General features: G+C 42.3%; 4 protein-coding genes across 5 annotated transcripts; 1 reads left to right on the forward strand and 3 right to left on the reverse strand.

Annotated features, from left to right (window-relative positions):
- Window positions 1-1,595: 1,595 nt before the first annotated feature.
- Window positions 1,596-7,940, reverse strand: LOC116373029 (uncharacterized). The gene is made up of 6 exons (XM_031821737.1): window positions 7,811-7,940; window positions 6,878-6,953; window positions 6,530-6,648; window positions 6,264-6,300; window positions 5,741-6,132; window positions 1,596-2,385 (listed from the first exon to the last, which is right to left on the reverse strand). Exons 2-6 carry the CDS (start codon window positions 6,914-6,916, stop codon window positions 1,596-1,598), a joined length of 1,377 nt encoding a protein of 458 aa, XP_031677597.1. The 5' UTR covers window positions 6,917-6,953; window positions 7,811-7,940.
- Window positions 7,941-7,986: 46 nt separating this feature from the next.
- Window positions 7,987-16,102, forward strand: LOC116373033 (protein ANKUB1-like). Of its 2 annotated transcripts, none has more exons than XM_031821741.1 (5): window positions 7,987-8,242; window positions 10,356-10,499; window positions 12,644-12,854; window positions 12,998-13,112; window positions 13,900-16,102. In XM_031821741.1, exons 3-5 carry the CDS (start codon window positions 12,740-12,742, stop codon window positions 14,837-14,839), a joined length of 1,170 nt encoding a protein of 389 aa, XP_031677601.1. In that variant the 5' UTR covers window positions 7,987-8,242; window positions 10,356-10,499; window positions 12,644-12,739; the 3' UTR covers window positions 14,840-16,102. The 2 variants fall into 2 exon arrangements, with proteins under 2 accessions (XP_031677601.1, XP_031677602.1); XM_031821742.1 differs by lacking the exon at window positions 7,987-8,242 and adding an exon at window positions 8,576-9,657.
- A 61-nt stretch (window positions 16,103-16,163) lies between these two features.
- Window positions 16,164-21,211, reverse strand: LOC116373032 (uncharacterized). Its single transcript, XM_031821740.1, has 3 exons — window positions 16,958-21,211; window positions 16,703-16,790; window positions 16,164-16,362 (listed from the first exon to the last, which is right to left on the reverse strand). Exons 1-3 carry the CDS (start codon window positions 20,456-20,458, stop codon window positions 16,184-16,186), a joined length of 3,768 nt encoding a protein of 1,255 aa, XP_031677600.1. The 5' UTR covers window positions 20,459-21,211; the 3' UTR covers window positions 16,164-16,183.
- A 38-nt stretch (window positions 21,212-21,249) lies between these two features.
- Window positions 21,250-23,622, reverse strand: LOC116373030 (uncharacterized). Its single transcript, XM_031821738.1, has 6 exons — window positions 23,539-23,622; window positions 23,195-23,270; window positions 22,840-22,958; window positions 22,575-22,611; window positions 21,946-22,443; window positions 21,250-21,288 (listed from the first exon to the last, which is right to left on the reverse strand). The coding sequence occupies exons 1-6, from the start codon at window positions 23,595-23,597 to the stop codon at window positions 21,250-21,252; spliced, it is 828 nt and encodes a 275-aa protein (XP_031677598.1). The 5' UTR covers window positions 23,598-23,622.
- Window positions 23,623-25,243: the final 1,621 nt, after the last annotated feature.

Genomic DNA, 25,243 nt, shown 5'->3' on the forward strand with positions numbered 1-25,243 from the left:
GTACCTTCCTCCACAATGTTAAATGATCTAGAGAGGACCTCACTCACTCCTTTCTCAGCTTTGGTTTGGAACTCATGACTAGAAAGTTTTTGGAGGCTCTTTGTTGAAAGACTGTGGGAAGATGCAATGCCTTTGGAGGCAGCCGTGCTGCAATCTAGACTTACTGGAGAGGTTCGCTCAGTAGAACCTTGGAGACGTTCAAACATGTCTTCACATGGTGTTGGGGACCTTGACAAGGAGATGTCCTTCAGCTGAGACAGAACACCACCTACCAACATGTTGACCTCAAGGGACATATCAGATATTTTCTTTCCTACTGTGGAGAAGCAAGGTGCATTTGATGCCTGATCCTCGCATGAGGTCAAGATTGTTGAAATGACCTCTTTGGTACTATTGGTCAGTAGAGCCTCGTCTGTTTCAGTCCAGAGAAGTTTTGAACTCTCGCTGACACCCATGTGTAGAGTCACTTCAAGGTTAAAACTGGGCAAGTGAGGCACACTCTTACTAGCTTGCCTCAAGTCCTGGCTTGCCAAACCAAGGTGCTCCTTAGTCCCAAGATGTCCAGAGTCCTCTGTGGGTATATGACTAGACATTCTGCTCAGCATGTCTGACCTCCGCTGATGAATGATGAAGTCCTTTAATGTCTTCTTAATATTTTTATATAAACTAGTAGTAGCAGACCAGATCCTGCTCTTTCGCTTTTGTGCATTTTCCTGGAGGTCAGGTTCTCTCTCCTCTACTTCTGCAGGTTGCGCCAAGCTCTGCAGGTCTTCCACAAACCTGTCAATGATGCCAAAGGCAGCAGAATCCGCACAAATATCCTTTGACAAGGTTCTCTGGTTTTGAACGGAACAAGACCTGGATGCTACAGAATAAGCAGGCTGTGTACTAGTTAAGCTACTGTTGGACTTTTTAACTAGGAACTCACTCACTGCTTGAGTGGTGTCTCTCTTGAATTCCTCACTTGAGAGTTTTTCATGCAATCTAACAGACTGGTCAAAGAAGCTGTGGCCTTACTTCTGCTGTCCTCAATTTGACAGGGGAACTCATATACTATTGGTGATGAGGACCTGGAATGGGAGATATCCCTAAGCTGAGCCAGAACGCCCTCTACAAATTGTTGTCTCTCAATAGAGAAGTCTGATCCTTTTTCTCCAACAGTGTACAGGGGGTCCTCCTTTGACATCTCAGTGTTGTACAAGACCAGAAGCTCTGAGATTACTTCTTTGGTGCAAGTTGTCAGAAGGAGCTTGCTTTCTTCTGACTCAGTGTGTGCCCAAAGAAGTTTTGATCTCTCACTTAGGCCTCTTTGTAAAGTAACTGCACCAGTGGACTCTGGCAACTGAGGCTCACTCTTACTGGGCCTATATTTCATGTCTAAGCAAGGAAGTGGAACTGTCTCCTTAAACTCAGCATTTGTGATGTTATCATCATATGTGACCATGCTCTTTAAGGCACATCGCTGAAGCTTGCCGAAATAATCTTTCAAGTTGTTTTGGATGCTGTGGTAAATGTGAACAGCAGCAGACCAGGCACTCTTCTGTTGGGGACTCTCTTCAGATTCAGCCAAGGACTTCATATCTGACACGAAAGTCTTAACAACTACTGACGCTGCTGAGCCCAGCTGGGTGAATTGACTCTGTCTTTACAATGCCAGACAATGTTTGACCTGATACAGCACCTGTTAACTCAGACTGAACGACTGAACTAGGAAAGCTCAAACTACTGACTTTTTTGGCAAGAACTCCACTCACTGCTTGTATTGCTGATGTTTGAAACTCCCGGCTGGAGAGTTTTTGGATGCTCTTAGATGTGAGCGTGCAGGAGGAACCAGATTCACCAATATTGTAGCTGCTCTCGTATTTCCTTATCAGGGCATCAAGATCGTCAATGAAGCCAACATGCGATGCCAAAAACGTGATCTTGTCCTTCAGATCTTCCAGCAAATTCTGTTCGTTCTCATCAACAAAAGCCACCATTGTGTCAGAGATCGTGGTCATGACTTGCCCTGTTAGACTCTTGCTCTCTTGGTCAACTTTTTCAAGTTTAGCAGCCAGCTCTCTCACCATGCTCTCAGTTACCTTGGTCTGTGAGTCTCCCCTTACCGGTGTCACTAGAGAGGTTTGGCTTGCGGAGGCACTCTTAACGACCACTGATAAGGCCGACTTGACATCTTTAGCCAACTCTGCCATTACAGCAGGGGTTAGCATCATAGAGCCTGCACTTCCAGATGGAGAATTGGACATGCATGCAAGTTTGGAGAGAGAACCTTGCAGGCTGTCCTGCACACAGGTGACGAGGGTGTCCTCTGAGACACCTAAGAGGACTTGTAGCGTCTCAGAGTTGGTTGTTTTTTTCTGCACATCAGACAGAGAGGTTAGAATCCTTGGGGAAAAAAACAACAGAAATCATCAAAGTCAAACAAATAATATGTAAGGCTGTGATGCACATTCAGTGTGTCAAATACATCTGCACCATTGAAAACAATGAGGAAAACACTGCTGTTTCTCTGAGAAAAAACCTTAGTGTGATGTCAGCCTAACTGTTTAATTTCTAAAGCCCAATAAAATGTATTTTGTATAAGTCATTTGTATTGAAACTGGCCTGTAGATATCTATCTATCCTGGCAATATCTATCCTCTACAAAAATCCAAATTGCTATAAACTTCAAATACTGTAACTTCTAATAACTTCAAGGACAATCATAAATACAAGGCAGTTTGAAGAAATGTTAAAGGGAAATTTCTAAATGTTTCAACTTCATATTCATCATCTCCAGCACCACCCCAACATCAGCATATGTGAAAAACGGGCATTTCTATGTTTTATAGTAAAAAAGAAAGAGGAAGATAAGTGTTTTCTATGACATCAACCAATTAGTAGGCAATGCCTACTCATAATTGGTTAAAATCACACGATGCACACTGATGATGTCATTAGACTCTAGAGCTGAGCATTTAACCAACATTTTTGTTATTTTTCGGTTTTTAAACAACTAATTGACCGACGTCGGCTCAATTATTTGAATTCCATATAGTTAATTTTTTTCTTCTTCTGTGAGCTCGATGCTCAGTTTCTGTAGAGATAAATCAGATCAAGCACGAACTATGCAATGTAGTAGGGAGTTGTAGTTTCCAACAGGTCAATATTCTACATAGTTTAGCACAGAAAATATGGCAATTAATTCCCATAATCCATTGCACGCCCACTTACTTGTCCACTCTGTGTGGAGCAGATACGGAAACCTCATTGACTGAGACGGAGAGACGAGAGAATGCATGAGAGAGATAAAAAGCAGTTGTGTTGCGAGGATTCTCTACCTGGAAATACATGATCTAAGTGATTGACAGTTGGTGTTCAGTGGTCATAAAAGTAGGTCTTATTTACTTAGAAGAACTACTAAAATAGTGATTTTGTCAGACAGGATAAGCAGCAGCTCTATAGAGATGAGTTGATGACTTGGAATGAAATAATAAAGTCATCAAATGAATATTTTATATGAGAAAGTAAATGATGGTTGATAAGTCATAAACAGTAATGGACAGTCACTACCATCATGGGACTTTTATTCATTGTTTTATTATGTGTTGTTACAGCATTCAACACACATAATCCATAGTGCATTCAATGTCTAAAAAAAGTATCCAAAACCGTGATTATTTTTTAAATATTTGAATCGAAACCAAACCAACCTCAAAAAGCACTAATTTCTTAGCACTATTGGAAACAGTTACGTCCCTCTCAATTTTTTTTACTACAAAGCATGGAAATGTGTAATTTTCACATATGGTGATGCTGGAGATTTTTATTTTTTATTTTATTTATTTTACCTTTATTTAACCAGGTAGGCAAGTTGAGAACAAGTTCTCATTTACAATTGCGACCTGGCCAAGATAAAGCAAAGCAGTTCGACAGATAAAACGACACAGAGTTACACATGGAGTAAAAACAAACATACAGTCAATAATGCAGTATAAACAAGTCTATATACAATGTGAGCAAATGAGGTGAGAAGGGAGGTAAAGGCAAAAAAGGCCATGATGGCAAAGTAAATACAATATAGCAAGTAAAATACTGGAATGGTAGTTTTGCAATGGAAGAATGTGCAAAGTAGAAATAAAAATAATGGGGTGCAAAGGAGCAAAATAAATAAATAATTAAAATTAAATACAGTTGGGAAAGAGGTAGTTGTTTGGGCTAAATTATAGGTGGGCTATGTACAGGTGCAGTAATCTGTGAGCTGCTCTGACAGTTGGTGCTTAAAGCTAGTGAGGGAGATAAGTGTTTCCAGTTTCAGAGATTTTTGTAGTTCGTTCCAGTCATTGGCAGCAGAGAACTGGAAGGAGAGGCGGCCAAAGAAAGAATTGGTTTTGGGGGTGACTAGAGAGATATACCTGCTGGAGCGTGTGCTACAGGTGGGAGATGCTATGGTGACCAGCGAGCTGAGATAAGGGGGGACTTTACCTAGCAGGGTCTTGTAGATGACATGGAGCCAGTGGGTTTGGCGACGAGTATGAAGCGAGGGCCAGCCAACGAGAGCGTACAGGTCACAATGGTGGGTAGTATATGGGGCTTTGGTGATAAAACGGATTGCACTGTGATAGACTGCATCCAATTTGTTGAGTAGGGTATTGGAGGCTATTTTGTAAATGACATCGCCAAAGTCGAGGATTGGTAGGATGGTCAGTTTTACAAGGGTATGTTTGGCAGCATGAGTGAAGGATGCTTTGTTGCGAAATAGGAAGCCAATTCTAGATTTAACTTTGGATTGGAGATGTTTGATATGGGTCTGGAAGGAGAGTTTACAGTCTAACCAGACACCTAAGTATTTGTAGTTGTCCACGTATTCTAAGTCAGAGCCGTCCAGAGTAGTGATGTTGGACAGGCGGGTAGGTGCAGGTAGCGATCGGTTGAAGAGCATGCATTTAGTTTTACTTGTATTTAAGAGCAATTGGAGGCCACGGAAGGAGAGTTGTATGGCATTGAAGCTTGCCTGGAGGGTTGTTAACACAGTGTCCAAAGAAGGGCCGGAAGTATACAGAATGGTGTCGTCTGCGTAGAGGTGGATCAGGGACTCACCAGCAGCAAGAGCGACCTCATTGATGTATACAGAGAAGAGAGTCGGTCCAAGAATTGAACCCTGTGGCACCCCCATAGAGACTGCCAGAGGTCCGGACAGCAGACCCTCCGATTTGACACACTGAACTCTATCAGAGAAGTAGTTGGTGAACCAGGCGAGGCAATCATTTGAGAAACCAAGGCTGTCGAGTCTGCCGATGAGGATATGGTGATTGACAGAGTCGAAAGCCTTGGCCAGATCAATGAATACGGCTGCACAGTAATGTTTCTTATCGATGGCGGTTAAGATATCGTTTAGGACCTTGAGCGTGGCTGAGGTGCACCCATGACCAGCTCTGAAACCAGATTGCATAGCAGAGAAGGTATGGTGAGATTCGAAATGGTCGGTAATCTGTTTGTTGACTTGGCTTTCGAAGACCTTAGAAAGGCACGGTAGGATAGATATAGGTCTGTAGCAGTTTGGGTCAAGAGTGTCCCCCCCTTTGAAGAGGGGGATGACCGCAGCTGCTTTCCAATCTTTGGGAATCTCAGACGACACGAAAGAGAGGTTGAACAGGCTAGTAATAGGGGTGGCAACAATTTCGGCAGATAATTTTAGAAAGAAAGGGTCCAGATTGTCTAGATGAATATGAAGTTGTTAAATTTCCCTTTAAGAACATACCTCATGGCCCCCTTGGGCAGGTAGCTTCCACTGCCCTTAGTCAGGTAAATCTCCTTGGACTTAAGTTGTGATTCCTGCTCTTCTTCCTCTTCCTGATCCATACAGTTGGAGGAAGGGTAGGGAGTCGGGATGCGAAAGCTATTGTACGACTTTCGACTGCCTGGCCTCTTAGGTACACCAGCCTCAGTAAATCTCACGCGGGACTTGGTGTTAGTCTTATCGTCTAACAGACTGGTGAGTGACGCTGTGAGAGATCTCTGTGACAATGGAGAGGAGGCAGCATCTTGGATGCCCAGTAGTTCGTAAAGACCTGGGATGATGATCTGCATCAGCTTGTCCGATAAAAACTGGACAATCCTCAGACACAAGCCGGCAAGCTGTTGTTTTGTCAGCTGTATTCCAGAAACAGAAGAAGTGTTTTAAAATGTTGCATAGTGCGTCTTTCAAAAGCTTATGAACAAGGTTAAACATTAGGCAGAGTTTTCATGGTAATCTAATTAAATTGTCAGTAACATGATCTTACCGGGTCAAACATGCCCTCACGAATCCCCCTCCATTGCCTGAAAACAATATTGTTATAAATGTTGTCATATCAGGATGCGTGGCAGAATTGTTTTTATTTAATTATTTGCCTGATCGTGAAGTTATACTTGCTTTGTGTCAGTTGTTTTGGCAAAATTGCAATGTGACAACTTTTCTAGCAATGAATTTTTTTTTCCCGATTGATCAGTTTCTAATTTGATCCTATTTCCTTGAAGGTGTGATAGTACCAAAGAAAACAGAACATACTTCTCAGTTAGGTTTTGAAGGAAGTCCATAAGTGTCAGATGTTCCACATTGTTGAGCTTCCCCTCTTCTGTGGTTTCCATCACTGAGGTTGCTCTGCTCCTGGTAGAATTGCTCTGCTCCTGGTAGAAATGTAATTATATTGCAAATAATAAAACATTATATACAACAAATATCATACTGAAATGATTATTAACTGTTAAAGAGTGGAGGAGCATTGGCAACGTTGGGCCAATTAAACAACTGCAACACAACAGAGATGGTTGTGGTACGTCAACATTGCCAATGATAGCATCACTATAACATTTTATTGGATTAATGTTGTAATATGAAATGACAAGGTCAACTTACCATCTCATTGACAGCTTCAGAGGTCAGGTGGTCATCCATCACACAGACAGGCAGGTCTAGAGACTGGGACAAGGCTCTATGGTCATAACCAGGAGAGAATGGAAACAACATCAGAGCAGTCCCAATGGCAGAATCTAACCACTGTCTTCATGTCAAAGACTCACTCACTCATTTGCTTTGTCAAACCTACCCCTTAGAATGACTTCGATATTAACACTGAATATATTTTGTTATTAAGAGATCTCTCAATAATCATTCTCACAATAGCATATTGGTAGTAGTCAGTGACATATTAAAGCTAAGCAGGGCTGGGTGTAGTTAAAACCCTGGATGGGGTTCGATCCCGGGCTGAGGTGCTGCCTATTGTTTTTTTCTGAAAGTGTATATAATGTTGAAAATCTGACATGGTTTCAAAGGTACAAATTCAACCTATTTTATACAAGGTTTGGCTATGCTGAATTTAGTTTACAATGATGACATCATCCTGTGATTTAAGTTTCACCCTCAAAACAACAGTTAGGCCTATACCCCATTATATCCACTACGCCCCCCCCCCACCCCCCCACACACACACTTTATATTTTACCGAATATATATGCAGCCCACCAGCCCTAAAGCATGAACATGTTTTTTTGCTAGAAAATGTGGATTAAGAGAAGCAAAATGATCCTTTTCGCTAGTTTCATCTAAATAGAAGGGCAACATGACATTGACAAACTTTGACATATCTGCTTTCACCGGGATAAAAACCCAGGCTTTCCTAAAATGTTTACCTCAGCCAGTCTAGAACCCAGGTGTGTCTGCAAAACACATGCACTCCTCCATAAGGTTCATGGCTTGCCTATTGTTTTATCCCAGTACAAGAGGGGCAACTGGATTCAGGATTAAACACAAGCAGTCTTTAAGGTATATCTTATTACAGTTTAGGCCTACCTTATTATTTTCTTCCATCTGGCAATATCATTTTAAGGAATGAAATCTGTTTTGTTGCTAGTATTATTATTAACTGTAGGAAAATACAGCTGTAGAGTACAAGAATCAGCTACATTCTGAAGGGCAGCCAAGCTCATAAGCAATTTAGAACCTACAGACAATTATGACAATATTGGAACGCATGAATGTGTCACAAACGCCTTGTGGTCACATGATATTTTAGGGCGTGGCTCCGCATTCGTGACCGGTTCTCTTATTTCTATTTCCCGGTATCCGTTAGTGCTGGAATTTGCGATTAATACTTTTCTCATGCCGAAACCGGATTAGATACATACCGATAGTTAAATGTCAAAAATGATTATATTTGCAATGTCATTAAACAACAACAACATAAATAGCTACTACATTTTCGAAATATGATTTTGTCATCAGGTCAGTACCATTTGTTTGATTTTGTGGACCCACGACTAAACTTGATCTATGTTAGCTAGTTGCTAGCGACGCTAGTCAGCATAGGCTGCTACGTGATAAACAGTTCGCGTTAGCGAATTAGCTACCTAGCTAGCCAGCCTAACAAGCTGTCAAAACCAGTGGAAACCGATGCAACCCTGCTGCCAAATAAGGGCCAGCTCGATGACCCGTGGCAACAGTGAGGTCCCTATGAGTTTCAAGGCTTTAATAAGTGCTATCGTGCAGAAAAATCGAATAAAATACTGGTTGATGAGCTAGCTAAGTTAGCTAGCAAGACGGATATGACCGTTAAAAGCGTGCATGCACAAATGCATGACGACACATATGAATACGAATATAAGTGAGGCAGGCATGCAGAACGAGATCGCCCCACCAAGTCAGACAGTAGAGGGGTGCAACAACCCCGGTACACAGAGGCATAGCTCATACAATTATATTTTGTCCGGGTCAATGACTATCCTTGTTGAATAATAAATACCTGCGTCAAATATATGGCATCGCATGCTAGTGCAAAAATAGCTTGCATGGATTTTTTAAAAATCCGGTGACCACTAGATGGCCTCGTATACCCACATTTAGATCAACTGTACTTGATTTTTCATCAGTACTGTGAATGACAAGCCCACTGAATCTAGTTTAATAATCTTTGTACTCAGCAGGTAGAGGCCTAGGTACTTCAAATCAGTGCTTAATTTGAGCAGGATCATGCCAGAACAGGATCCGGCACCGTTCCTACTGTTTTATTCCGGAACCTATTTGGCCGAATCCAGGTACCTCTCGTGCCATGAAAAATCATTTTCACTTTTTGCTATGTAACAATTATAATAAAAGCGATCAAAGTTCATTCGAGTTGCCTCTTCGTCAATTATCCTGCCCCCTCATCTCTCCAGAGTTGCACTTCATCATTTGTTTCCTTATAGAATCATAGCTGCATGAAGGGTTCTGGAGGAATTTTCTAAAGTTACGCAATTACTGCTGTCTCTTCAGAAATAAATTAAATCATTCAGAATAGCCTAATACGTCATGAGAAGCCCTATAATTTAGCTACAGAGGACCAATAGCTTCTTTTTAAAATAGCCTAGCTGCGGATTGTAGCCCAATAACAAAGAATAGCCTACAGTCGGGAACGCGAGGCAAATCTGTCAGTGAAAAAACAGCACGCAGACAAAACAGGCCTTTTGCAATATTTCAAATACAATCGAGGGAAAACACAGGTTGAAAAGCAATGACTCTTGCTGAAAAGATAAGACTATGCTGTAGACTACCAAAATATTTGATCAACTCCCAAACATTGTTTTTACAAAACAGAGAGGGAGAGATAGGCTTTTGACACGAGCGCATCGACAATCTCCAGCGAGTGAGCTGCGCATCATTGGGTGAGTCAGTGAAACTGGAAAGCATTTTTAGGACTAATTTCCTCCTCATATTGTAGCCTACTATATGTTTCTCCACAAACCTAGGCCTATAGGCTATTGATGGATTCAAGACAAGGTCGTTTTTATTGATCTCAGTATTAAGTTTGCCAGTGTCAAAGTAGCCTGCCATTTCGATCATTTCTGCGGATTTAAAAAAGATAATCCCAAAGTCTCCAGTCATGTAAAATTATGTAGAATTGCACGAAATGCGGTTTTAAAAAGGCCAACACTTTCCCGGACCCTAGGGTACTAAAAATGTTCTCCATGTTTGCACCTTCTATATGTGTGCACCCAAGTCCATAGGGGAGTTGTAGCAATGGGACAAGATTGTAACTACCAATTGGATAACACTAAATTGAAGAGAAAAAAAAGAAGTCACCTTGGGGGTTTGTGGTTTATGGCCAATATACCTCCGCGTTGCGTTGTGCCTAAGAACAGCCCTTGGCCGTGGTATATTGGCCATATACCACACCTCCTTGGGCCTTATTTCTTAATTGTACACAATTGGACACGTTTACAATTATTGTATGGTAAACATTGACATCTGTCTGGGTGGAACACCCTCCATTACGGCTCCATCAGTGTTGAGCCCTCTCACTCTGATTGTATGGGACACTCAATTACGGCTCATTGTGTTTCCAATCTTCTTCCTCTGGCAGGATTACTTCCACGTGCAACTGTCAGACGACAAGTAGGTGAGGCACTCCCGGGAGCTGAGCTATGCTGGTGCCATCCTTCGGGACAGCTGGGTCCTGACAGACGTTGGCATAACCCCTAGCAGTGCCATCTGCTGCCTGCTGAAGGTACCAGCCGAACACCTAGCTGTTTCTACCCGTGCTTGAAAATGCATATCAAAGTGAGCTGGCTATTGCTTGAAACCGCTTCATACTATCATTAACATAAAGTGTTTCAGATATAGTGTGGTGATATATAGTATGGTGATATATATAGCATGGTGATATATAGTGTGGTGATATAGAGTGTGGTAATATATAGTATGGTGATATAGTATGATTATATAGTATGGTTATATAGTATGATTAGGGGATTTAGTTCATTCAAACAGGTGCCATTAATACAGGTAACGGGTGGAGGACAGAGGAGCCTCTTAAAGAAGAAGTTTCAGGTCTGTGAGAGCCAGAAATCTTGCTTGTTTGTAGGTGACCAAATACTTATTTTCCACCATAATTTGCAAATAAATTCATAAAAAATCCTACAATGTGATTTTTCTGGATTTTGTTTCTCATTTTGTCTGTCATAGTTGAAGTGTACCTATGATGAAAATTACAAGCCTCTCTCATCTTTTTAAGTGGGAGAACTTGCACAATTGGTGGCTGACTAAATACTTTTTTGCCCCACTGTATAGTATGGTGATATATAGTATGTTGAGGTCACCCTGCTTGAGACTTAAAGTAATATTGACCTTGCTCAACCAAGACCATGGTTATGGTAGAGTGATTGGTTAGTAAGGACACTGCTTTATACCGAGACCATGGTTATGGTAGAGTGATTGGTTAGTAAGAACACTGCTTCGTGAGTGTGAAGTGTTGTTGTACAGAGGTCCCTGGGTACATGTCCAGAGCCAGACAGGGACAGAACTCACTCTGTTCCACAAAGTTCTGTGGAAGATTTGCTAACAGAGGAGAGTGGTTATGTATCTAAGTACACATTTAACCATCAGAATAATGTTTATTTGTGTTCCTTACTTACACATCCCATCATTGACATAGTCAAAGCCAGACCTTCTGTCTGTCTCTCCTTCTCGCTGGTTGACTAGAGTGGAAATCTATAGTATTGTATGGTTGACCTGGGATAGAGCTGAAATGTGGCCCGATGTAGTGTTGCCTTTGTACCAAACACCCTTACAGTCATAAACCTTTTCCCCATGTAATCGCCTCGACCTCAGTCTGGTGTTCGCTAACAGTATCTGTAGAGTCTGTATACCCAGTGGTGTATAGTACAGTAGAGTACAGTAGAGCACAGCAGGCCGTATAGTAGGAGAAGAAGAGGCCCTTTGGGTTCATTGAAATACATTTTCATAATATTTCTGTTAACAAATTAATCTGCACCCAGATTCGTGTTCAATGTGATAGAACAAAACTCAGTACAGCACATGAATTAGAAAATGTTGTTCCAAATTTGAGCCACGAGATGGTGGTAGATTCTAAGTTTAAATAGCATGGACCTTTGATTTGTCTCTGGATAGAAATTGCCCTTGGGCACAGATCTAGGATCAGTTTACTCTCACCAAATCCTAACCTTTACCATTAGCAGTAAAAACACAAACCAGACCTAAGATCAGTGCAAAGGAGCCACTTCATCTTACCCCTGTAATTATATATACTGAGTGTACCAAACATTAGAAACACCTTCCTAATATTGAGTTGCACCCCGCCTTCTGCCATCAGAACAGCCTCAATTCGTTGGGGCATGGACTCTACAAGGTGTTTGAAAGCGTTCCCCAGGGATGCTGGCCCATGTTGACTCCAATGCTTCCAACAGTTGTGCCAAGTTGGCTGGATGTTCTTTGGGTGGTGGACCATTCATGATACACACAGGAAACTGTTGAGTGTGAAAAACCCCAGCAGCATTGCAGTTCTTGACACAAACCGGTGCACCTGGCACCTACTACCCCGTTCAAAGGCACTTAAATATTTTGTCTTGCCCATTCACCCTCTGAATGGCACACATACACAATCTATGCCTCAATTGTCTCAAGGCTTAAAAATCCTTCTTTAACCTGTCCGCTCCCCTTCATCTACACTGAAGTGGATTTAACAAGTGACATCATTCAGGAATCATAGCTTTCACCTGGATTCACCTGGTCAGTCTTTGTCATGGAAAGAACAGGTGTTCATAATGTTTTGTTTACTCGGTGTATAAACACAACATAGGTATTTATGTAAAACAAGTGAATTTACTGTATGTCCATGGTCTTATACTTCAGCGGGAGCCGGTGGTGCGTGTGTTCAGTGCCGTGACGGGGGAGACCCTCTCAGTCTCGGGCACTGTGTTTCTCCTGAGTACGTCTGTGGCCAGGCTCATGACCCTGGTGTCCCAGCAGTGTGGGCTTCCCGTCAGCTCCTTCAGACTGAGCTCTCCCACCGGCCTGCAACTCTACGACTGCAACCGGCTGCACGACTACGCCATTGACCTGGGTATGGCCTTCCTTGTGCAGGAGATCAATGGTCCTCTGGCTCAACACCTTATGGATGTAACACAGAGACAAATGGACTGTATGGAACACATTCTTGGTTCATGGCAACCAGGAGGACAACCTGCATGTGTCTCTGTCTCCCAGGGGCTACTCTACGGTTGGACACCTGGGATGGGTGGGCGGAGTTCCTCAGAGGCTGCTTCCTGGGACACAGACTGACCGTCCAACGACACCTGTCTAGGGAGAGACCTGTGATGAGGTCAGAATACACATCTACACACTGAACTGTATGATAGACTTACTATCAACAGTGATGGTACTGAACCTTTATATAGCTTACAATGATAGTACTGACCCTGTATATAGCTTACAATAATGGTACTGACCCTGTATATATCTTACAATAATGGTACTGACCCTGTATATAGCTTACAATAATGGTACTGACCCTGTATATAGCTTACAATAATGGTACTGACCCTGTATATAGCTTACAATGATAGTACTGACCCTGTATATAGCTTACAATGATGGTACTGACCCTGTATATAGCTTACAATGATGGTACTGACCCTGTATATAGCTTACAATGATAGTACTGACCCTGTATATAGCTTACAATGATGGTACTGACCCTGTATATAGCTTACAATGATAGTGCTGACCCTGTATATAGCTTACAATGATAGTACTGACCCTGTATATAGCTTACAATGATGGTACTGACCCTGTATATAGCTTACAATGATAGTGCTGACCCTGTATATAGCTTACAATGATGGTACTGACCCTGTATATAGCTTACAATGATAGTGCTGACCCTGTATATAGCTTACAATGATGGTACTGACCCTGTATGTAGCTTATATTCTCGTGTTTTTTCCTTCATACGTTTTTTCTCTTACCCTGATATTTAATACTGCATTGTGGGAAAGAGTTTGCAAGTAAGCATTTTACTGTACTGTTTTATAACCCACTGTATCTTGTGAACTTGACAAAAAAAACTTGAAACGTGTTATAAATACATTGATTCTGTATTATTCCAGGTTCCAGCTCCGGGTGGCACTCTACATCGCTGCTTCTCTGGGCCACCTGGACCTGGCCGGCTGGCTGCTGGAGAGGGGGGTGCTTGTCATTGAACCGGTGGGGGTTCACCCTTACCGTGAGTGGTGCCACCAGACGGCCCACCCCGACGTCACCAAGTGTCCCGCTGTCGCCTCCATCGAGCGTGGCCAGCTCACCATCCTCAAACTCTTTATCGCCAGCAGCGTTCTGACCCTTGCCTGTCGGGATCCCCAGGGTCGTGACCCCCTGAGGATCGCCCTTCAGTACGGCCACAGGGAGTGTGTGAGTCACCTGGCCACCAAGCTGTGCTCTGTGGTGGTCCTCCCAGGTATGGCCCTGCCCATGCGGACATACCTCCAGATAAAGGGCTGGGTGAGGCTGGGGCAGAGGAGGACAGCATCTAGGCACTGCATCAGCCCCAACAGGGCTCCGTTCAGGACCAGGGTGGGCGACACGGTCCTGGTGGACGGCTTCACCCTCCCCAAGATGTCCTCCAAGCCCAGGAGGAGTGAGGCCAAGGCGGGTATCAGGGTGATGTCCACAGCCTCTCGACGTTTGACCCCCATCAACTGCCCATCTCATGTATCCTGCCCGCTCCACGCCCTGGCATCCCAGGATAAACCTCTTCAACTACCGAAGCTACACCCTGTGGCCACGAGGGATGAAAGAGAGAAGAAGAGGGGATGTGGAGGGAAGGGATGTGAGGAGGATGAGAGTGGGGATCAGAACAGCAACCAATGGAGGAGCAGAGTCCCGCTCCCACCCATTTCCAGAGACACCAATCTCAGACCTGTGTTTGCCTCACCAAACTCCGCCCAGATCCTCACCACCTCACTGGAGGCCTTTTCTCTCCACTGCGACCGCACACCCAGAGAAAACGCCATAAACTGTTTGGCCTTGGCCAGGTTAGTCCAAGTTTAAATGACAGCTACGGTGAATATGAATATATATATATACTTCTTTAATCCTGAACGGCAATCAGCATTTACCAGTCAATGGTTTTACCACTTCATCACTGCCTATGATATACCCTTATCCTCCCTGAATAGATTTCAGTACAAACAAATCATGAGCCAACCATCATGCTTAGAAGGTACATAGTAAAATCAAATCAACTCAAACTTTATTTGTCACATGCGCTGAATACAACAAGTGTAGATCTTTCCGTGAAATACTTTACTTACAAGCCCTTAACAAACAGTGCAGTTCAAGAAGAGTTGAAGAGAATATTTACCCAATAAACTAAAGTAACAAATAATAAAACAGTTGAACTTGTCCGGTGGCCATTTGATTAATTGTTCAGCAGTCTTATGACTTGGGGTTAGAAGCTGTTATTGGTTTACCCTAACAAGTCCTGAAACAAATCATCAGCCAACTTAGAAGGTATATAGTGTCTTATTGGTTCACCCTAACAAGTTGTTTCAGTATGGGGAGAGGATAGGATGTAAGGGCGCTTCATTAATGTATTGAGGCCATTACATATACAGTATTTCACAATGCTAGGACACAGATTTGGTCTCCTAACCTTGTTCTGGTTGATTGACTCTCTAACAGTGCCTTCACACAGAGACCATGGTTGCAGCAGCTGAATGTAGCGCGGACTCTGGCCAGGAGGAGTGCTCAGCACATTGGGTAGACACCAGGATCCTGGTCATTAGACTGCTGAACAGCTTCTACCCACCAAGTCATTAGACTGCTGAACAGCTTCTACCCCCAAGTCATTAGACTGCTGAACAGCTTCTACCCCCAAGCCATTAGACTGCTGAACAGCTTCTACCCCCAAGTCATTAGACTGCTGAACGTTAATTAAATGGCCACCTGCACTATTTGCATTGACCCCCTTTGTTACTGATGTATTTTTCAAATTGTTTTCCACTGACTCTCTTAAATTGGTTCGATGCACACTCACTACACTCTACCCACACATTCACTGTGACACTGACCGACTTTCACACTAGCTGCTGCTACTGTGTTTATTATCTATCCTGATTGCCTAGTCACTTTTACCCTTACCTACATGTACATACTGTATTACCTCGACTGCCTCGCACCCATGCACATTGACTCGGTACTGGTACTCCTTGTATATAGCCTTGTTATTGTTATTGTGTTACTATTTAGAAAATATTTCTTACTTTTTTTAACTCTGCATTGTTGGGAATGTGCTCGTAATAAAGCCTGTCACAGTTGTTTTCTGCGTATGTGACCAATACGATTAGATTCTCATCTGAACAAATGAATGCTCTCGTTGTTATAATGAGGAATTTATTTAAATAATTTGGTTTTCCTTGAAGATTTGAATGGGTTGGCAAAGCCTTTCGTGATGGTTCTTGACAATCTGGTGAGAAGGGAGGGTTTGCGACTCTTCTCTTCAAGTGGGAAGGACGATGCGATATCATAAATTCCCTCTGGAGAAAAGGAGCCATGAGATGTTGTCATCGTCTCTGCAACGAAAGACCATCCAGCATGCCATCAATTTACATTTTAACTCATTTATCAGACACTGTTATCCAGAGAGACTTACAGGAGCAATTAGGATAAAGTGCCTAGCTCAAGAGCACATTGACAGATTTTGCCTCGTGAACTCAGGGATTCTGAACCAGCAACCTATCGGTTACTGGCCCAACCTCTTAACCCACTAGGCTACCACCCAGCCCACAGTACAGTATGTCATAGGTAACAACTCAGAGGAGTACAATGTCTTTCCAAATGAATTAGTGGAATGGTAAAGGGATAATGTCTCCGTCTTGACTGAGCAGCAGCCTAAACAGCAGCAGGGCTTACCTGTAAAGTACACAGTAGGGGAAATGTTCTGAGGCTGGTACTCCATAGACTCTTGAGAACAGAGGTTCTTACTAACTTTCTTGGAACCCTGGTTGGTGGGAAAAGGCACATTAAAACAAACTGACATTTTTTCGATATCTTAAAGTACAGCATATCAATTGCAAAGAAGCAGTGCAATGCCATGACACAAAGAATCATATATCTCATAAAAGGTCAACAGCAGTGTTATTCATGAAAGATGTATGTGTACTATACCTTTGTGTTAAAGGTGAGGACCTGCTCTCCAGTACTGCTGATGGTATCCCTTTCCAAATCAAACATGCCTTCTACAATGTCACTGGTGGCCACACTGGTAGTGGACTCAAAATAACATTTAGCAGTGGCTTTGGTGATCATTTGAAGAATGACCATGCAAGTAGAAGTCTTTGGATCGTTCTGGACTGAAACATCAAAGTTTATGTTTTCATACTCATCTGACCACTGTCTCAGGAAGCCCTTCACTGTCTCTTCAGCAAATATCTGGAGAAGCTGAGAGGAGAGCTCCTTGGATATGGCACATTGTTCCTTTCCCCATTTCAGCCTTGAAAGAATGGAGTCTGAAGCACTTTTGGCTGCATCCAATGTTAAGACCTGTGGAGTGCTGTGGCTGTCCTGAAGGGCTATCACTTTATCCACCAATTCATGACTGAAAATGTGGATGGTCCAAGTGGAAATAATTTTTCTCAATTTCCTAACAGCAGATCGGAGGTCGTCAAGATGAGAAGCACCCTGTCCATCTTCCTGTGTGTTCTCAACACTTTCCACCATAATGTCCACTACCACCCCAGCAGCTTGCCTGACTTTGTCCACAAAGGTTACAGGAAGTAAGTCCTCTGTGTGAAAGAAGTCCTCAATGATTGTGTTTCTAACAATGGGAAAGTCAATCTGAGCAGGAAACTCAGTGGGGATGGGAGTCCCGGGTAAGGCAAAGTGCCATTTCGACTGCCTTAATTTTGAAGTAGGTGTTAGAGAGATGGAGGAGCGTGAAGAAGAGGTATTTCTTGTATTTTGGCTGTCAGCACTCCTACAACGGATCGTGCCAATATCCTCCAGCATGGATCCTGAGAGCTCAGTGGTTTTAGATAGTAATTTGTGCGGAATGTCCACACAGTCATCGTTTCCACCAGGTGTAACACTGCTCTGGTTGACCTCAAGATGGCCGATACTTGCTCTTTGTGATGCAGGACTGCTTTGATAGGTAGAGATTTGGATTGAACCAAGTGTTGTGTCTGATCTTTGAAGATCTTTTCTGAGAAACTCCGTAATCTTACTTTGCAGACTGTAGTAGATGTTACAAGCAGCAGACCAGATCCTTTTCTCAGAAACCTGTCCAGTGGTGAGCAGGGATGTTCCAGATACCATGTCAGATGATTGGGTGGTCTGGGTGAGCTCCTGCTGGTCTTTCACCATGGTTTGTATAATATCAGTAGATGTGGTGGTTGTAGATACAGGCTGGAGGTACTTATCTGTTGTGCCTTCCTCCACAATGTTAAATGATCTAGAGATGACCTCACTCACTCCTTTCTCAGCTTTGGTTTGGAACTCATGACTAGAGAGTTTTTGAAGGCTCTTTGTTGAAAGACTGTATGAAGATGCAATGCCTTTGGAGGCAGCCGTGCTGCAATCTAGACTTACTGGAGAGGTTAGCTCAGGAGAACCTTGGAGACGTTCAAACATGTCTTCACATGGTGTTGGGGACCTTGACAAGGAGATGTCCTTCAGCTGAGACAGAACACCACCTACCAACATGTTGACCTCAAGGGACATATCAGATATTTTCTTTCCTACTGTGGAGAAGCAAGGTGCATTTGATGCCTGATCCTCGCATGAGGTCAAGATTGTTGAAATGACCTCTTTGGTACTATTGGTCAGTAGAGCCTCTTCTGTTTCAGTCCAGAGACGTTTTGAACTCTCGCTGACACCCCTGTGTAGAGCCACTTCAAGGTTCAAGCTGGGCAAGTGAGGCACACTCTTACTAGCTTGCCTCAAGTCCTGGCTTGCCAAACAAATGTGCTCCTTAGTCCCAAGATGTCCAGAGTCCTCTGTGGGTATATGACTAGACATTCTTCTCTGTACGTCTGACCTCCGCCGGTGAATGGTGAAGCCCTTTGATATCTTCTTAATATTTGTATATAAACTAGTGGTAGCAGACCAGATCCTGCTCTTTCGCTTTTGTGCATTTTCCTGGAGGTCAGGTTCTCTCTCCTCTACTTCTGCAGGTTGCGCCAAGCTCTGCAGGTCTTCCACAAATGTGTCAATTATGCCAAAGGCAGCAGAATCCGCACAAATATCCTTTGACAAGGTGCTCTGGTTTTGAACAGAACAAGACCTGGATGCTACAGAATAAGCAGGCTGTGCACTAGTTAAGCTACTGGTGGACTTTTTAACTAGGAACTCACTCACTGCTTGAGTGGTGTCTCTCTTGAATTCCTCACTTGAGAGTTTTTTCATGCAATCTAACACTCTGGTCAAAGAAGCTGTGGCCTTACTTCTGCTGTCCTCAATTTGACAGGGGAACTCACATACTATTGGTGATGAGGACCTGGAGTGGGAGATATCCCCAAGCTGAGCCAGAACACCCTCTACAAATTCCTCTCTCTCAATAGAGAAGCCTGATCCTTTTTCTCCAACAGTGTACAGGGGGTCCTCCTTTGACATCTCAGTGTTGTACAAGACCAGAAGCGCTGAGATTACTTCTTTGGTGCAAGTTGTCAGAAGGAGCTTGCTTTCTTCTGACTCAGTTTGTGCCCAAATAAGTTTTGAGCTCTCACTTAGGCCTCTTTGTAAAGTAACTGCACCAGTGGACTCTGGCAACTGAGGCTCACTCTTACTGGGCCTATATTTCATGTTTAAGCAAGGAAGTGGAACTGTCTCCTTAAACTCAGCATTTGTGATGTTGTCATCAGATGTGACAATGCTCTTTAAGGCACATCGCTGAAGCTTGCCGAAATAATCTTTCAAGTTGTTTTGGATGCTGTGGTAAATGTGAACAGCAGCAGACCAGGCACTCTTCTGTTGGGGACTCTCTTCAGATTCAGCCAAGGACTTCATATCTGACACGAAAGTCTTAACAACTACTGACGCTTCTGAGCCCACTGGGTGAATTGACTCTGTTTTTACAATGCCAGACAATGTTTGACCTGACACAGCACCTGTTAACTCAGACTGAACGACTGAACTAGGAAAGCTCAAACTACTGACTTTTTTGTCAAGAACTCCACTCACTGCTTGTATTGCTGATGTTTGAAACTCCCGGCTGGAGAGTTTTTGGATGCTCTTAGATGTGAGCGTGCAGGAGGAACCAGATTCACTAATATTGTAGCTGCTCTCGTATTTCCTTATCAGGGCATCAAGATCCTCAATGAAGCCAACATGCGATGCCAAATACGTGATCTTGTCCTTCAGATCTTCCAGCAAATTCTGTTCGTTCTCGTCAACAAAAGCCACCATTGTGTCAGAGATGGTGGTCATGACTTGCCCTGTTAGACTCTTGCTCTCTTGGTCAACTTTTTCAAGTTTAGCAGCCAGCTCTCTCACCATGCTCTCAGTCACCTTGGTCTGTGAGTCTCCCCTTACCGGTGTCACTAGAGAGGTTTGGCTAGCGGAGGCACTCTTAACGACCACTGATAAGGCCGACTTGACATCTTTAGCCAACTCTGCCATTACAGCAGGGGTTAGCATCATAGAGCCTGCACTTCCAGATGGAGAATTGGACATGCATGCAAGTTTGGAGAGAGAACCTTGCAGGCTGTCCTGCACACAGGTGACGAGGGTGTCCTCTGAGACACCTAAGAGGACTTGTAGCGTCTCAGAGTTGGTTGTTTTCTTTTGCACATCAGACAGAGAGGTTAGAATCCTTGGGGAAAAAAACAACAGAAATCATCAAAGTCAAACAAATAATATGTAAGGCTGTGATGCACATTCAGTGTGTCAAATACATCTGCACCATTGAAAACAATGAGGAAAACACTGCTGTTTCTCTGAGAAAAAACCTTAGTGTGATGTCAGCCTAACTGTTTAATTTCTAAAGCCCAATAAAATGTATTTTGTATAAGTCATTTTTATTGAAACTGGCCTGTAGACATCTATCTATCCTGGCAATATCTATCCTCTACAAAAATCCAAATTGCTATAAACTTCCAATACTGTAACTTCTAATAACTTCAAGGACAATCATAAATACAAGGCAGTTTGAAGAAATGTTAAAGGGAAATTTCTAAATGTTTCAACTTCATATTCATCATCTCCAGCACCACCCCAACATCAGCATATGTGAAAAACGGGCATTTCTATGTTTTGTAGTAAAAAAGAAAGAGGAAGATAAGTGTTTTCTATGACATCAACCAATTAGTAGGCAATGCCTACTCATAATTGGTTAAAATCACACGATGCACACTGATGATGTCATTAGAATCTAGAGCTGAGCATTTAACCAACATTTTTGTTATTTTTCGGTTTTTAAACAACTAATTGACCGACGTCGGCTCAATTATTTGAATTCCATATAGTTAATTTTTTTCTTCTTCTGTGAGCTCGATGCTCAGTTTCTGTAGAGATAAATCAGATCAACCACGAACTATGCAATGTAGTAGGGAGTTGTAGTTTCCAACAGGCCAATATTCTACATAGTTTAGCACAGAAAATATGGCAATTAATTCCCATAATCCATTGCACGCCCACTTACTTGTCCACTCTGTGTGGAGCAGATACGGAAACCTCATTGACTGAGACGGAGAGACGAGAGAATGCATGAGAGAGATAAAAAGCAGTTGCGTTGCGAGGATTCTCTACCTGGAAATACATGATCTAAGTGATTGACAGTTGGTGTTCAGTGGTCATAAAAGTAGGTCTTATTTACTTAGAAGAACTACGAAAATAGTGATTTTGTCAGACAGGATAAGCAGCAGCTCTATAGAGATGAGTTGATGACTTGGAATGAAATAATAAAGTCATCAAATAAATATTTTATATGAGAAAGTAAATGATGGTTGATAAGTCATAAACAGTAATGGACAGTCACTACCATCATGGGACTTTTATTCATTGTTTTATTATGTGTTGTTACAGCATTCAACACACATAATCCATAGTGCATTCAATGTCTAAAAAAAGTATCCAAAACCGTGATTATTTTTAAATATTTGAATCGAAACCAAACCAACCTCAAAAAGCACAAATTTCTTAGCACTATTGGAAACAGTTACGTCCCTCTCAATTTTTTTTACTACAAAGCATGGAAATGTGTAATTTTCACATATGGTGATGCTGGAGATGAATATGAAGTTGTTAAATTTCCCTTTAAGAACATACCTCATGGCCCCCTTGGGCAGGTAGCTTCCACTGCCCTTAGTCAGGTAAATCTCCTTGAACTTAAGTTGTGATTCCTGCTCTTCTTCCTCTTCCTGATCCATACAGTTGGAGGAAGGGTAGGGAGTCGGGATGCGAAAGCTATTGTAAGACTTTCGACTGCCTGGCCTCTTAGGTACACCAGCCTCAGTAAATCTCACGCGGGACTTGGTGTTAGTCTTATTGTCTAACAGACTGGTGAGTGACGCTGTGAGAGATCTCTGTGACAATGGAGAGGAGGCAGCATCTTGGATGCCCAGTAGTTCGTAAAGACCTGGGATGATGATCTGCATCAGCTTGTCTGATAAAATCTGGACAATCCTCAGACACAAGCCAGCAAGCTGTTGTTTTGTCAGCTGTATTCCAGAAACAGAAGAAGTGTTTTAAAATGTTGCATAGTGCGTCTTTCAAAAGCTTATGAACAAGGTTAAACATTAGGCAGAGTTTTCATGGTAATCTAATTAAATTGTCAGTAACATGATCTTACCGGGTCAAACATGCCCTCACGAATTCCCCTCCATTGCCTGAAAACAATATTGTTATAAATGTTGTCATATCAGGATGCGTGGCAGAATTGTTTTTATTTAATTATTTGCCTGATCGTGAAGTTATACTTGCTTTGTGTCAGTTGTTTTGGCAAAATTGCAATGTGACAACTTTTCTAGCAATGAACATTTTTTTCCGATTGATCAGTTTCTAATTTGATCCTATTTCCTTGAAGGTGTGATAGTACCAAAGAAAACAGAACATACTTCTCAGTTAGGTTTTGAAGGAAGTCCATAAGTGTCAGATGTTCCACATTGTTGAGCTTCCCCTCTTCTGTGGTTTCCATCACTGAGGTTGCTCTGCTCCTGGTAGAATTGCTCTGCTCCTGGTAGAAATGTAATTATATTGCAAATAATCAAACTTAATATACAACAATTATCATACTGAAATTATTATTAACTGTTAAAGAGTGGAGGAGCATTGGCAACGTTGGACAAATTTAAACAACTGAAACACAACAGAGATGGTTGTGGTTGTGGTACGTCAACATTGCCAATGATAGCATCACTATAACATTTTATTGGATTAATGTTGTAATTTGAAATGACAAGGTCAACTTACCATCTCATTGACAGCTTCAGAGGTCAGGTGGTCATCCATCACACAGACAGGCAGGTCTAGAGACTGGGACAAGGCTCTATGGTCATAACCAGGAGAGAATGGAAACAACATCAGAGCAGTCCCAATGGCAGAATCTAACCACTGTCTTCATGTCAAAGACTCACTTAGTAGTTAATACATGGCCACAAATAATGAGCGGTTCAAATAGATTGGCTGGGGACTTGACCCTACAAATGACTCCATGAATGACGCCTGACCTGCCCCATAACAAGTTATTTCTTATTAGTCTCTCTCTCTTAATCTCCACACAAATATTTAACTGGACAGAGTGTAAGTGGCCTTACCTGACTCTCTCAGTGTCAGAAACATCATAGTCTTGTTGTTCTATGTCCTCCAGGGACATCTCAGCTACAGCAGACGGGGGAAAGCCCGGGATGATCTCTCAAACTGAAAATAATGACTGTTTATGTGAACTGAACCATTTACAGTGGCTTGCGAAAGTATTCACCCCCCTTGGCATTTTCCCTATTTTGTTGCCTTATAACCTGGAATTAAAATAGATTTTTGCACTGTCAACTGTGGGACCTTAGGTATGTGCCTTTCCAAATCATGTCCAATCAATTGAATTTACCACAGGTGGACTCCAATCATGTTGTAGAAATACCTCAAGGATGATAAGGAAAACAGGATGCACCGGTGCTCAATTTCGAGTTTCATAGCAAAGGGTTTGAATACTTATGTAAATAAGGTATTTGTTTTATTCTGTTTTAAATTGCAAAAATGTCTAAACTGTTTTTGCTTTGTCATTATAAGATATTGTGTGTAGATTGATGAGGAAAATGTTGTATGTAATCCATTTTAGAATAAGGCTGTAACGTAAAAAATTAAATGTGTAAAAAGTCAAGGGGTCTGAATACTTTCCAAATGCACTGAAGCAGTCTATAAGATATATCTTATTACAGTTTAGGCCTACCTTGTTATTTTCTTCCATCTGGCAATATCATATTAATGGATTAAATCTATTTAGTTTGTTTTGTTGCTAGTATTTTTATTAATCATTTGAAAATACAAGTATTATCTACTTTCTGAAGGACAGCCAAGTTGATAGGCAACATAGAACCTACAGACAATTATGACATCATTGGAACACATGCACGTGTCACAAACACCTTTAGCCCAAAAAAGCAGTGTAGCAGTGCTGCCCAAGCTGGGGGCGATACACTTTTATTAGGCTTTTATTCAGATTCACAAACAATGCTCTACTTGAAGTCAATGAGTAAACATGTAGCAACATGGCTGAGCTTTAACATTAAGTAGAAGTTGACACTAACCATATGTATAATCCTAAAATGCTTGCCCTAAATACCAGTCTAGAACCCAGGTATGTCTCCTGCTATTTATAGTATCTTTCAAGTACATCTTATTACAGTTTAGGCCTATCTTATTATTTTCTTCCATCTAGCAATATCATTTTATGGGCAAATACACACACATGTGTTGTAGGCCAATGAACTCCATAGTTTTAATCAGAGTTTATAATAAGGAAGGGGAATTCTGTAACAGTTTATGACATCAAAGGTATGGCAGCTATGGAGAATCATTTTCAAAACAATGTCCAAAGCGGGAAATCATTGGATGTGATTCATTCGATTCTATGCAATTTCATCTTTGCGGACTGACATGGAAGCAACCATTACACAACCCTGAAATCAATAACCTCACCCCAGTTTCAGAAGAGATATCAAACCATATCTTGTCATTCTGTATTACATCCATCAGCCTGGACAGTGATGGATGGCTATATGGAGCATCCTTGTCCATCATGTTCAGTGTGTTAGTGCTCTCACCACAGCGAGGCAGCAGAGTACCAGTTGAGGTAGGTGCAGGCAGAGCGTAGTAATTAAAGGCAGTGGTAGCCTATCCATCCCCATATCAACACCTGCAGCATCTCATGACACGCGCTCACACTCCCCCATTTACCACAACTTCCAAACTAACTGGACCTAAAACAACGTGTAACTTCGTGGCCATTCCAAGTCAGGATCACAC

This window comes from Oncorhynchus kisutch, unplaced genomic scaffold (assembly GCF_002021735.2).
Source record: "Oncorhynchus kisutch isolate 150728-3 unplaced genomic scaffold, Okis_V2 scaffold4012, whole genome shotgun sequence".
NCBI classification, from domain to species: Eukaryota; Metazoa; Chordata; class Actinopteri; order Salmoniformes; family Salmonidae; genus Oncorhynchus; species Oncorhynchus kisutch.